The sequence below is a fragment of the Bolinopsis microptera genome, chromosome 4 (genome assembly GCF_026151205.1).
Source record: "Bolinopsis microptera isolate Bmic1 chromosome 4, MBARI_Bmic_1.0, whole genome shotgun sequence".
Classification (NCBI taxonomy): Eukaryota; Metazoa; Ctenophora; class Tentaculata; order Lobata; family Bolinopsidae; genus Bolinopsis; species Bolinopsis microptera.
The window spans coordinates 15,143,025-15,157,257 of record NC_087075.1 but is presented as its reverse complement, the minus strand read 5'-3'; the positions used below and the strand labels follow the sequence as shown (position 1 = coordinate 15,157,257).

Below are 14,233 nucleotides of genomic sequence, written 5' to 3'. Positions count from 1 at the left end.
GGTTGTAGAAAAAGGATAGGAATAGGCTATAGCATTCTTAGAATTTTGATTTAGGCTTTAGATTTTTTATAATTAGCGTCGGAAGTGAGGTAAAATAACCGTTAGAATAATGTCGTTATTTTAGCAAAGGTTTACTGCGCTGTTGCGTAGCAACGTTAAAATGCACGTGCGCGAGCAAGAACATCTTAACTACGCGCGTTGTTATGCTGTATGCTACGTCATAATTTCAAAACTAGCTCACATTTACGCTCACGCTATGACTTATATTCATAACTTTGGTTGTGATTGGTATTTTTTGATGCGGTAAAAAGTATCGTTTTGGGAATCCGAATACTAACAACGCTGTCGCCATTGTTAGATAAATTCCATTATGTCTACAGTATAACAGAGCTATATGATGAAGAGAAATTAAAACATAACAACCTCAACAGAAGACTAAATTTTTATTGACATTGTACTGTAATTTTCACTTTCCCACCCACACCTCCCCCACCCTCCATCCCTGACACCACTCAATCACATATAAGCATTGTCCACCACATCACATTCAGCTGACGACGATTAACACATGTTTATTGAAAGCTTCTACAAGTTAAATCATCGTATCTCTTATATGTTTTTAACCCAACTCCACTCAGTTATAACTGATTTTTAAAATTTCCTCGAACAAAGCTTTCGACTAGCGGGTTTCTAGTGATATATATTATACAGTTAGCAGTGTATTACATACAGTCGTATTATGATATAAACAGTATAATACATGGATAGATTGAGGTATTATTGTACGTGGTTTACCAGAAATTTTAAAATTTCCTCTCAGATACAAAATTTCGCTTTGCTCGCGAATTTTCGTTTTCAGCCAGTCGAAGACCAGCAAATTATATCCATAAATAGGCGAAGTTCACAGTTTCCATGCCTAGAGAGTGAGAAAGCACTATTTATAGTAAACTTTTACCCTTTCAGAGGACTTTATAATCAGGTTCAGTCATGATAGTCACACTAACAAAAGTATTTTAGTCATGATAGTCACACTTACAAGTATTTTAGTCATGATAGTCACACTTACAAGTATTTTAGTCGTGATAGTCACACTTACAAGTATTTTAGTCATGATAGTCACACTAACAAAAGTATTTTAGTCATGATAGTCACACTTACAAGTATTTTAGTCATGATAGTCACACTTACAAGTATTTTAGTCGTGATAGTCACACTTACAAGTATTTTAGTCGTGATAGTCACACTTTCAAGTATTTTAGTCATGATAGTCACACTTACAAAAGTATATTCCCCCTCAATTTTGTTACGTCAGACGCCTCGTGTAACCCGTTTCGTTATTATCTCCATTTACCGAGCCAAAGTACCCGTTTTATTATTACATAAACAATTTACAGCAATTACACATCCATTATGTAATGATCCGCGTTTATCAGTCATCCTAACTATGCTAAATATACGTCACAGCCACGTGACTTAATCACAACATCACGTGACGTCACCACAACATCACGTGACGTCACCATAACATCACGTGACGTCACCACAACATCACGTGACGTAATCACAATATCACGTGACGTAATCACAACATCACGTGACTTAATCACAACATCACGTGACGTCACCACAACATCACGTGACGTCACCACAATATCACGTGACGTCACCACAACCTCACAATTACACATCCATTATGTAATGATCGTGTTTATCAGTCATCCTAACTATTCTAACTATACGTCACAGCCGCGTGACGTAATCACAACATCACGTGACGTCACCACAACATCACGTGACGTCACCATAACATCACGTGACGTCACCACAACATCACGTGACGTAATCACAATATCACGTGACGTAATCACAACATCACGTGACGTCACCACAACATCACGTGACGTCACCACAACCTCACAATTACAGTTTACACATCCATTATGTAATGATCGTGTTTATCAGTCAGTTTAACTATTCTAACTATGATGTAACCCTTAGTAGCTTTGTAGGAGATATTTAATTACTTCAAACTGTAAGTCACATTAACTGTCTCGAGTTTTAAAGTTTTAACTGGTACAGCAGTTGATCCATTCACTATATTATTATGTATATTCTACCCTGTATATTCTACCCTGTATATTGTACCCTGTATATTCTACCCTGTATATTCTACCCTGTATATTCTACCCTGTATATTCTACCCTGTATATTCTACCCTGTATATTCTACCCTGTATATTCTACCCTGTATATTCTACCCTGTATATTCTACCCTGTATATTCTACCCTGTATATTCTACCCTGTATATTCTACCCTGTATATTCTACCCTGTATATTCTACCCTGTATATTCTACCCTGTATATTCTACCCTGTATATTCTACCCTGTATATTCTACCCTGTATATTCTACCCTGTATATTCTACCCTGTATATTCTACCCTGTATATTCTACCCTGTATATTCTACCCTGTATATTCTACCCTGTATATTCTACCCTGCATATTCTGCCCTGTATATTCTACCCTGTATATTCTACCCTGTATATTCTACCCAGATCGGTCACGAAAGACAGAAGCTGACTTTGGACGAGTTCCTGCTGTGGTGTACCAAATCACCCTTCTGTTTGTCATGGCTGTTCACGTTTCACAGGTAATTAATAACATCTTAATCAATTAAATTGATATTTTTATCAATTGACTCATTAATTTTCCAATTATTATTTCAAAGGGTTTGCCTATCATTTTGAAGTTCTGATTCCTGGTTTACCCTAAACTCCTAAAGTGGAATCTTTTAAAAATACCACAGTCGTGTTTAACATAAGATAACAATAATGTTATAATCAGCTGTTTTCAATAATCACTGCAGTATATCTATACTATATATTGCATACTTGTTGTTAAATTGGATAAGCTTTGGGATTTTCGGGGGTAAAATTTGCAACAAACCCTTTCAACTTTGTCTTGATCTCATCTAAAATTGCAATTTGGTATCCTTCTGGGTGTCTGCGTGATGGTATCCTCAAATCTCGATGCTCATCATCCTATATTACATACTATAACTATTATACTGAGAATGTGTTATATCTATACTATATACTATATATTACACACTATTATACTACTAAGAATGTGTTATGCTTGATTATTTTTGTACTCATCAGTTCATATCTTAGCTCAGTATTATTTCAGAATGTTCTTGAAATATAAACTCATTATACTCGTGCATGCGAGCCAACGTGTTTCTTATACTTGAACATGATCAAACTATTTGCTATCTGTGGAATATTTAACAAATTATATTTCATGATACTATAATACGCATGATATAAAGCATTCGAATTCTGAAGAATACTCAAAGAGTTGAACATGTTGAAAGAAACAGTTCAAGTTGATATGTTGCAGTTCAACATAATGGATAAGTTCCCTTATTTTGCAGGTTGATGAGTTCAGAGTACAATGTTAACCTCAGTTCTTGCTCTAACTGTGGAGTTGCACCCTTCTTGGGATTTAGGTGAGCAATTTTACTATTTCTACTGGAATCTCTTATTTCTTGTGTAACATTTAGAAACAAAACGATAGCAGATTTAAAAGATATTAAAAACATGAATTGTTATCACCCCATCATCGACACTTCTAATGTTCCGTTTACAACTATATGACATCAAAAACAATCCTAATAAGCTATCCATCTGTTTTGGGAAAATTTGATCAACAGTTATCGTCCACACTGCTCCTAATACAACTAGCTGATATTTCAGTATAGCGTGTGTATATATTGCAATATGATCAGTCACCCCAGTCACTAGTCGAGTACTGCTCTAAAGGTTTAACATAAACATTAAACATCCGCTACACCAACCAATATTATATACACACTGAGCGTAAAGCACATTTACAGGAATCTATATCTAGTCAACAAACGCTGACCACGCCCAACTTATGAGTTAATAAAGTAATTCTATTAAGTCATTAACTAATTACGGGAATGTTGCAGGTATGTAGCATTGCACAGATACACAGTGGCAATCTGCCAGGAATGTATGTGGACTGGAAACTGTGAAGAAACTGAATTCAGAGAATTCGGAGCACTGGTGAGTGTGCTTTTTGTCACGTCATTTTGTTGATAACGTATTACTTATAATTTGACAACAATGAATTCAGTACTTACTACCTACTGATATTAACATAAATGGCGAGAGGCGACTGAAATCACTTAAAAATCCGTAGGAAGTGTCACGTTTATGTAACGCGCGAAGCGATTTTAGTATATTGAGCATCTCTAATCTCGCGCGCGTGTTTATCCTGGCCGGCCGGGAGCGCGCGAAGCCGCGATTTTAATAAGACCGAGTTCCGAGACGACCATTCAAAGGACCTAGTCGAGTATCATGTCATCATAGCGCGATTCCTGGGCATGTAATTATTGAAAAAAGAACAGTCACTGATTTAAGAGGAGATCATGAAGCTATACTGCCGGCTTTGTCCTTGTGAACTAAGTGGGTTTAAACCATATTACTAGAAATTCTCCGGAAAAGTAGGCCATAAATGGACATGGATGACCTAAGCGCAGCCATAGGACCGATTGTTAAAGTTTGACGTAAAATTGTACGTTGAAGTATTGCCAAAAGTACAATCCACCCACTTGAAAGTGTAAAGTTATCTTTGAAAGGCTTCTTAATAATGTAGTACGCGGGTGCGTTAGTTTTGAGTGTACTTTTAATTACTAGTAAGATATTAGATACTTGTGTTAATGTAGAACCAGGTAACCAGGTAATCAGGTAACCAGGTAATCAGGTAATCAGGTAACCAGGTAACCAGGTAACCAGGTAACCAGGTAACCAGGTATAGAAGATGCGGCGAAACAAATAGAAAGCACCTCAGTCTGTCTGTACAGATTTGTTTTTGATGATCTTTTGTCCAATTTATTACTGAATCCTCCTCCAGAGCCAGTGTGTGAATGTAACAGTTGTACCGATGAAGACGGTGGGGTCCACGACTAGCATCGCTAACTCTAACACTTTATCGCAAGTTCATCAGTGGTAAGTTGTCCCTACTTTACAGTTTTAAGCTGCAAATGAGGTTCTGTAATGACTACTCTGAATACAGAGATTTACTTATAGTGATAATAATAATAATATTATGATATTATAATGATATTATAATATAATTGTAATGATATGGTTGCTTAATAATATTATTTTTCAGTCTTGATAAGAGGCATAGCATGTTGCTGACCTACAGCAAGCGACTCGATCCTAAATCTACCTCACATTTTGTGGTGAGTCCTAATTGCTGACTTTTTGTCATAGAGATTATCGTCACATTCGTTAAAACACATGCTGAAAAAGAAAATGAAAGCAAGAAGAATGTTGTTCTTTTTGAATATAGATTTTGTTTTGTGTTTTCTTAGCTTTTCCTCCATCCCAGAGTCTGTACGAAGCAGTGCAATCTAAGGACGATAACTTAGAGGCTTTTATAGGCGAGTGTGAGGACAGGGCGCTAAAACTACAACGGGATTTTCATGTTCTTTGTAAAGAACACAGGTGATTAGTAATTAATAATTAGCAATAAATCGGGGGGGGGGGGGGGGGGGCCGCATGAGTATTTTTGAGAATGTTTGAATCTGAGAATTTGACCATTTTCGCCGGTAATACTCAAAAATGATTTTTGAATCTGAGAAATTCAGCATGGATTTCTCATTTTCTCAAAAATTGTCCACTCAAAAATTGTGATAATTCAAATCATTTATATCAGTGCAATGTGGTCCAATTGAAATGAAAAATACTCAAAATCAATTTTTGAGAATGAGTTTTTCGCCTCTCCTGGAAACTTTTCTCAAAAATACTCATGACCCCCCACCCCATAAATCCATCAGCTTTTACGTGATTTATAAAAAGGAGCAATTACTAACGTCTGAATTAAGATGTCAAAAGTTTCAACTAATTCCACGTAAATAACATCCTGATTAAAACATGTCTTCCGTTAATTAATTAAACAGTTAAACTGTTATTTCAGTGAGATACTAAAATTGGAACGTAAAGATAACGAACACGAAAGTTTCATAGCGTGGCAGAGACGAGATGATATGGCCAGTAGGCTAGCGATATGGATGTCACGAAGAAATGATCTATACATAAAACAGGTTAGTCAGTATTTTTATAGTACCTGAAATTGAATGGTATTAGACTTATTATCTCAGGGTATTGCTGTTTTCAGCTCTCTATCTCTTTTACCTTATCGGACATTGTTTGACAGGACATTGCGTGAACAGACATGATTTTGAATTATGTCCGGACATTAAAATGAACGCTCGAAGGCACTCATTTTATGTATTACATTCTACTTTGTCGGAATTTTAGCTGATTCCAAGATATAGATGTCTGAGATCTAAATAAAATTGATACAGAATAGCAAGAAAATTTGATTGTTAATACTGATAAAATAAAGTACAACAAACCCTCGATTTACCGTGCCTCGATTTACCGCAAAAAACGGTTTTTTCCGAACATTTAGATTTTCAACAATTTTGGGAATTAGAAGTTGATAAGTCCCCGGAATATCATCCGTGCTATAGTAAAACTCTATCATTAGTTACTTCATTAGTAGTTAGTTAATACTTGTACGAGGGTGGTATCTACCTGATTAACGTGTTTAGTCCACTTTTTCCATTGTCTGGTCGGTTCCATGAGTCCTCAAAGGGTGTCTACTGAACAGGTGGATACAATGAACTACTTCAGGACACATTTCCATGTTGTCACATCGGTAATGAGTCGTCAAAGGAAATGAATACAACAACAAGTTCAGGATACATTTCCATGTTGTCACATGATTTCTGTATTAAAGCTAAAGGTTACATCATTGATGTATCCAGCTCAGGAATTGTTGGGTTTTACCTGGATAAGTGTGTTACCTGGTTACCTGGTTACCTGGTTACCTGGTTACCTGGTTACCTGGTTACCTGGTTAACTGGTTACCTGGTTACCTGGTTACCTGGTTACCTGGTTTCCTGGTTACCTGGTTACCTGGCTACCTGGTTTCCTGGTTACCTGGTTACCTGGTTAACTGGTTACCTGGTTGCCTGGTTAACTGGTTACCTGGTTACCTGGTTACCTGGTTTCCTGGTTACCTGGTTACCTGGTTACCTGGCTACCTGGTTACCTGGTTACCTGGTTATCTGGTTATCTGGTTACCTGGTTACCTGGTTACCTGGTTGCCTGGTTACCTGGTTACCTGATTGCCTGGCTACCTGGTTACCTGGTTACCTGGCTAGTGGCTACCTGGTTACCTGGTTGCCTGGTTACCTGGTTACCTGGTTACCTGGTTACCTGGTTACCTGGTTACCTGGTTACCTGGTTACCTGGTTACCAAGATAAGTGTATCCAGGTTATAACGACTAATATTTAACAATAAGAGATGAATGAAGAAGAGTTATTTGATATTTTGACCAACATGAAACGATTTTTATTTAAAATTTTAAAAGGCAATGCCTACGGTTGATGAAAATCTAGCGTCCGCTAACCGGCGCAATTCTTGTTAATAAAACTGTACGCGGGTAAACTATCATGACGTACCTAATCTAACAGAGCCGCTTATTTCAATTGTTCTATTGGTCATGAGTCGTTAAAAGGAACGCTACAAATGGGTTACACTGATCATGTAGCACCAACATGGAAATGTATCGTGTTTGAAACACGGTCTTTATTAGCAGTAGGTACCCCAAACCATACAGTCTTAGCAAATCGATGGAATTCCAATGTTATCATCCAAAATGTACTATTTTTTGGTTTATGTTTGGTGCTGAACTAATTAAAAAATGTGGCCAAGAACGAGTAAGTTTGACGTTACTTTTAGGGGGTTTTCAAAGAGCAGAGAAAATTAAGGGAAAATTAGAGCTTTGTATTAAGTACAGTAAACATCGCGAACTTCGGGTGAAAAAGAAAACCAGCGGTTAATTGGGGTCTATGATCGGTTAAGATGGGTTGGTAAGGAAAAAAAGGAAGTGATATTATGTTCGATAGTCCCAGGATAAAAAACAATTTATGGGGGGGGGGGGGGGGGCCGGGGGGGCTACTTGTACTTGATAAGGTCTCCTCCTAGTGGAGTGGACTGTACCACACAGTGACTCCTTATTGCGATGAATGAGACCTTTCCAATGTACCCTGTTTGTTGCTTGTTGCTCTGCAGCTTCCATTGTGATAGAAATTAATTAAAATTCTTGCTATATTTTACATTATATTATATACATTGAAACGTAGTGTCACGTTTTATAAACACTGCATAAGTAATCAGTATTATCATTGTTCAGTAGGGATAGCTTACAGTAGGGATCACGTACAGCTGTAGGGATCACGTATAGTTTGGATCACGTACAGTAGGGATCACGTACAGTAGCGATCACGTATAGTTTGGATCACGTACAGTAGGGATCACGTACAGTAGCGATCACGTACAGTAGGGATCACGTACAGTAGGGATCACGTACAGTAGCGATCACGTACAGTAGGGACGCTGAGACCTTAGCTTTCATTTTAATGTCTGTTAAAATAACATGAACGCTAGGGTCTCCAGCGTCCAATTACTGTCCGTTAAAATAAAGTCCAAGTTTAGTAGCTCAATTTTTAAAACCGTATGAGGGTGGATATCGGCTCAGACGCTTTCAACCTTCCAGACCCTTTCATCTTGCGTTAAAGTGCGTCAATGAAGGGACGAACACAAAGAGTGAGGGGGGGACACAAAGAGGACCCTCATGACACATTTCCATGTTGCACCCTATCTCCTGACATCATCACCACGGAATTTATACCAGTGTAATAGATGTTTACTTAACCAGCTAGCTCAACACGAAATCTCATAATTTGTATCAAGCAACCTCGCAAAGATGCTTCAATCCCTCTCTCTTCTCGCTCTGCTCTCCACCTCGTGCGGTGTCTGGCTGGACCTCTATGAGCACGACAATACCAATGGAAACAAGGTACGACTGACTGGACCTGTAGATTGGCTTGGAAACGTTCACTTTAATGATGCAGCATCCAGTGCACGAGCTGACGGGAACTGGGAACTGTACTCTGAATGGAACTTTGAAGGGCTGAGGATGGCAGTGGAAGGTGGTCGTCACTACAACAACTTAGGGGGTACCTTCAACGACGCAGTCTCCTCAGCACGACCTACTTGTATTTACACAGGGGATGCTAATGATGCCCTGCTAGAAGTTTGGGAGCATGGTGACCACCGTGGAACCAAGAAGTCCTACACGAAGGATGAAGCGAACCTGAGCGATTGGAACGACAGGATTAGCTCTGCGTGCGCTGTTAAGGGGGACTGGGAGTTATACGAACACGACATCTTTACAGGAGTTAGATGGGTGATCAAAGAGAACGAATGCCATAACATAGTGGCACACAACGATTACTACACCTCCCTGCGACCCCTCTGCGCCAGCTACCACCCAAAGTGTACTGTAACGAAAGTCAGGGTAGGAACCCAGGGTTTGTTGACGCCCAGATACGAATCAACAGAGGTTATTGGCGCTAACGATGGTGGCACGTGCACTGGCCCGTCCACTTACACCCTGAGCATGCAACACTCGAGGCAAGTCACGGAATCGACCACGCTCGAGTTCGGGGAGAGTAACGAGGACAACTGGGACGTGTCGGTGACAGTGGAAGTGGAGGCAGCTGCTAAGGTGTTCGGAGCAGGAGGTTCGGTTACCATGGGTGTTTCTGTCGGGTTCGGAGGATCCCGAACTGTCTCCAAAACAGAATCTACGACAAAAGAAGTGGCCCACCAGTCTTTAGTAGGGATGAGTGTAGCTTTTCCAGTGCCCGGAGCTGCTTTAGTGTTCGGACTGGTGGACAAGTACAAGATGGATGGAGCTGACGTACCAGCCACAATGGAGCTACTGTGTCCTGATGGAAGCACCAAAGAGAAGAAGACCCACATTAAAGTGAAGTCCACTACCTACTCTTCTGCCACCTTCTGGTCACTGCAAGGAAAGTTTAACACTGGGCCGTGTAACAGAGATTGGACATTGCCATTTTGTGTTAAACACCTTCGGCAACGGTACTCAAACTTTATCGGGAACAGGCAAGAAATTGTAGACGGTTTCCGTGCTTGTTTTGCACATGGTAAAGGGACCATTAATGGTTTTAAAGAGAAGAAATAAACTTATTTGTTATTAAGTTTATTTCTTTTAAAAATCAACCCTATTTCTTGGTTTTTCATTTCATATCTTCATATATTTCTCGCTTTGTCTTTCAAAAATCATTTTGCACCCGTTTCTTGCAATCGTTTCTTGATTTTGTTTATCTCTTATCTAGTTGACCGATAGTATTTTCCTTATTAGTGATATAGTGAGATGTTTGTTTTACTTTTCTTGCAAGCATTCCTTACACAATGAATAAATCAATAACGCCAATGGATTCTTAAAATTATCAAACATCCATAGAAAACAATTCTTATTCAGTTTCTAATCAGATAGTGGAACAGTGTTAAATAATCTGGAAAAGAAATTTATCTTGAGATAGTTGCCGTCTATCAATGATAACATTATGGGTTAAGTCAGGCTAAAAATCGTAAGAATTACACACTTCTTCTTCCTCGCTGGTTTCACAATCCGATTCCTCAGTGAAATTAACTAACCTGAACTCCTCCTGTCCTCTGGATAGCTAGAAATCCCAAAATAAAGCAAACATTTTGTCATCACTCATTCATAATTGGCATGTGTCAGTTTTAAAAATCGGATCGAAAAAAGTTTAAAATTAGAGTTATTCACTGCTCATGGAGTCACATGCCAAATTTTCCTTTTTTTTTATGTCGTTGTATCATGTTGATCCTACCTATTGAACCTATTGATAGGTTTAGAAGTAGGCATCTTCACGGCCATCACGCAATCTGCGGACCACCTCCTTGACTGCACCAGTCTATTATCGAGTTAGAGTTTTCTGCACTGTATCCAGGAGTAGGGGGCTTGTCTGGAAGGGTGTCTAGGAAGTTTCCAAGAGATGTCTTGAAGCTTGTCAAAGTCCTTTGAGTATTGACAATTTTGGGGAGAACATTCCAGAGTCTTCCAGCTCTCACTGCGAATGAGTGGTCGTAGGTGGAGCGTGCAGCAGCTGATGCTTTTTTTGTGAGAGAAGGGAGTATAACTTTAACTCCCAGTCTGGCATTCTCTCTGAACTGTACATCTAGGTCATTTGGACATATACCCTGGAGAACTTTCCACAGATGTATGATGGTGTAGCGTTCTCGGCGTCTTTGCAGTGATGCAAGTTTCAGTTCCTTCAGTCTATTCCAATAATCGGTGTCTCTGAGCCCTAGAATTCGTCTAGTGAACTGGCGTTGTATGCTCTCGATAGACTGGATATCATAGATCTTGTTTGGATTCCAAAGCGGGCAGCAGTACTCCACTCTGGACCTTATCAGGGATTTGTAGAGCTGGAGCATAACAGGTGTTGTCCTGTCTTTGAATACTCCAAGAACCCAAGATGCCATCTGACGTGCCTTGTCAACCATGATGTTGATATGTGGTGTCCAGGAGTAATCATCGGACATGTTGACTCCTAGGTCACGCACTAATGGGCTTCTTTCTATGACTGATCCATTTGGAGTGGTGTAGTTTGTGATGTCACTCATAAATGGCAGCTCCTCTGAAAGTGATTTAGAGGCCGGTGTTCTATAGCAAACAAGTTCAAACTTGTTTTCGTGCAGTTTCATGTTGTTGTCCTCGGACCAACGTATGATTCTGTTTAGATCTTCTTGAAGAAGATTGCAGTCGTTTAACGTCGATATTTTTCTGCCTATTCGGGTGTCATCGGCAAAGCTGCTAAGTTTGGAATCTTTCACGTACTGATCTAGATCGTTGACGTAAAGAAGAAAGAGGATTGGACCAAGTACAGTCCCCTGCGGTACTCCACTGATAACCGGCATTGGCCTAGAATGTTTTCCGTCGACAATGACCGTTTGAGTCCTATCAAGGAGGAATTGCTCAATCCATTTGTACAGATTACCTTGTATTCCATACGACTTAACCTTTTTAAGAAGTAGGGAATGATCCACCTTGTCGAAGGCTTTAGCATAATCAAGGTATATCACGTCTGTTTCGGAGCTGTCTAGGTAGTTGTTTAGGATGTAGTCCATGTGTTGTAATAACTGTGTAAGACAGCTTCTACCTTTCCGGAAGCCGTGTTGCTTCTTAGAGAATATGTGATTCGACTCCAAGTGCTCTACCATGTTCTTTCTTAGTACTCTCTCAAACACTTTTATCATATGGGAAGTTAACGAGACAGGTCTATAATTTCCCGGGTCTGTTTTGTTTCCTTTTTTAAACACTGGTGTGATATATTGTTCCTTATAGACTGAAGGAACTTGACCATTTCTGAAGGAGTTCTCCCAAATTATCATCAGGGCTTCTGAAAGCGGTTGTTTGCAAGCTTTCAGTATCCTTGCTGGAATGTCCCCATCAGATGTTGCCGAGTCAGCATCAATTTCATCAATAGCTGTGATGAGGTCCTCTTTACTAAAGTTGAATGATGTTAACTTTTCTGAGGGCGATGTTATATTGCTGGTTGTGTCTTTTTTCTTCTCGTTGTCAGGGTCACTAAACACTGAAGAATATTGGTCTTGAAGGATTTCCGCCATTTTCTTAGCATCATGTTGTAGTGTTCCTGTGGAGCTGCTTCTTAGCGGACCGATATTTGATTTCAGCTTAGAAAATCTTTTTGCATAGCTGAAGAAATATTTCGGGTTTTTCTTAACGCATTGTACAGCTTTGCGCTCTCTTCCGTTAATCTCCATACTTATGTTTTGTTGAATTTCATAAGCCATCAGATTTACTTTATGTTCTAGGGTAGGTAAGGAGAGGGAGTCCGGGTTTAATATCTTAAGACATCTGATGCGTGCCTTGAGTTTTCTCTTTTTTCTGTATAATATCCTTCTGGGTCGGCTTATTTTGGGCCTGGCATTAGCTGCTGGAGTTTCCTTGAGAGGGGTATGGGCATAGCAGATCTGTAGTGTTGTCAGTCGGACGATTTCTGCAAACATCGATCCGTCATCTTCTTGTGGGCACAGATTATGAAGTGTGTTCCATTCAACATCTATGAGTTTTCTGTTTATGGCATCAAGATCTGCTTTGTGGAGGTTGAGGCTAAAGTATGTGAAATCCTCTGCTTCCTTCACATTGTGATAGTAGTTTTCATTTCTTCTGGCGTCGTAGCCTAGAACTACGGACACAAGATTATGGTCAGATAAACTAGTTTCTGTGGACTGTGTCTCACAAACATATTGCACACGGTTGGTTAAGACCAGGTCAATGGTGTTGTTACCACGTGTCGGCTGGTTAATGATTTGTGAGAGAAGATTTTTCGACATGAAGTCAAGTAGAAGGGTCGCCGACTCTGTTCCTCTCTTCCCTAGAGAGCTGTCTGCAGTTAATATTTTCCAATCTATATTGGGTAAGTTGAAATCTCCTGTTACGTAGAGCTCCTGATTTTCTTCAGGTCTTGAGTCAATGAATAATTGAATCTGCTCTAATATATATCTGAACGAAGCCACCGGGCAGTCAGGTGGTCTATAGACTGTTGCGGTAACACAGTTCAGTTCCTCTATCCTGAGGATTACACAATTACAGAATTTGTCGCCAAAACTTTTGTAGTCAGACACAATATACGAGCTGTGAACGTATAACAATGCACCTCCATTGTTTCTCAGGTCTCTATCTGATCTGAAGACTGAATAGTTTTTTACCTGTAATTGTGCATCGGTAATGTAGCTCTTCAGCCACGTTTCTGTTATCCCCATGAATGGCACGAAAGTATTTTTGTTGTTGAGAATGGTATCGGAAATGAAGGGTATTTTCCACTTTGTCGTGCTGGTGGCTTTAGGGGATAGACACTGCGCATTTAGTAGATGGAACACTGATTCTGGCCGTTGTTCCACGGGGCAGTTGGGGGTTGTACCATTTGGTTGGGTAGTTGGTACTGGTGGAATGTTGGTGGTTGGGGAAGGCTGAGTTGGTTGATGGAGCTCAGTTGTTTCCAGAGGGCTTCTATCTGTGTGTCTATGCCCTGTTTCATAATTCCTATCTCTGCTCGTTGTTGACTGAAGCCCTGCTTCATGTTCTCCATAAGTTTTTCTAAAAAATCATTTGGAGCAGTGGATCTCTGTTGGTCACTGTTCATTCGTCTTCTAGTGAAGGGGGTTCTGAATGCTTCACTACTATGGCTTTCCACAGATGTGGTGC

The 14,233-nt window shown here is 39.7% G+C and overlaps 1 protein-coding gene across 2 annotated transcripts in view; it reads left to right on the top strand.

Annotated features, from left to right (window-relative positions):
- LOC134814068 (uncharacterized) overlaps positions 1–14,233 on the top strand; it is an 86,092-nt gene that overhangs the window by 14,551 nt on the left and 57,308 nt on the right. For both annotated transcript variants that reach the window (XM_063822072.1, XM_063822071.1), the window contains exons 8-14: positions 2,556–2,650; positions 3,437–3,511; positions 3,995–4,091; positions 4,942–5,036; positions 5,203–5,275; positions 5,425–5,540; positions 6,013–6,139. In XM_063822072.1, the coding sequence (XP_063678142.1) occupies positions 2,556–2,650; positions 3,437–3,511; positions 3,995–4,091; positions 4,942–5,036; positions 5,203–5,275; positions 5,425–5,540; positions 6,013–6,139 (678 nt within the window). The remainder of the gene's footprint in view (positions 1–2,555; positions 2,651–3,436; positions 3,512–3,994; positions 4,092–4,941; positions 5,037–5,202; positions 5,276–5,424; positions 5,541–6,012; positions 6,140–14,233) is intronic.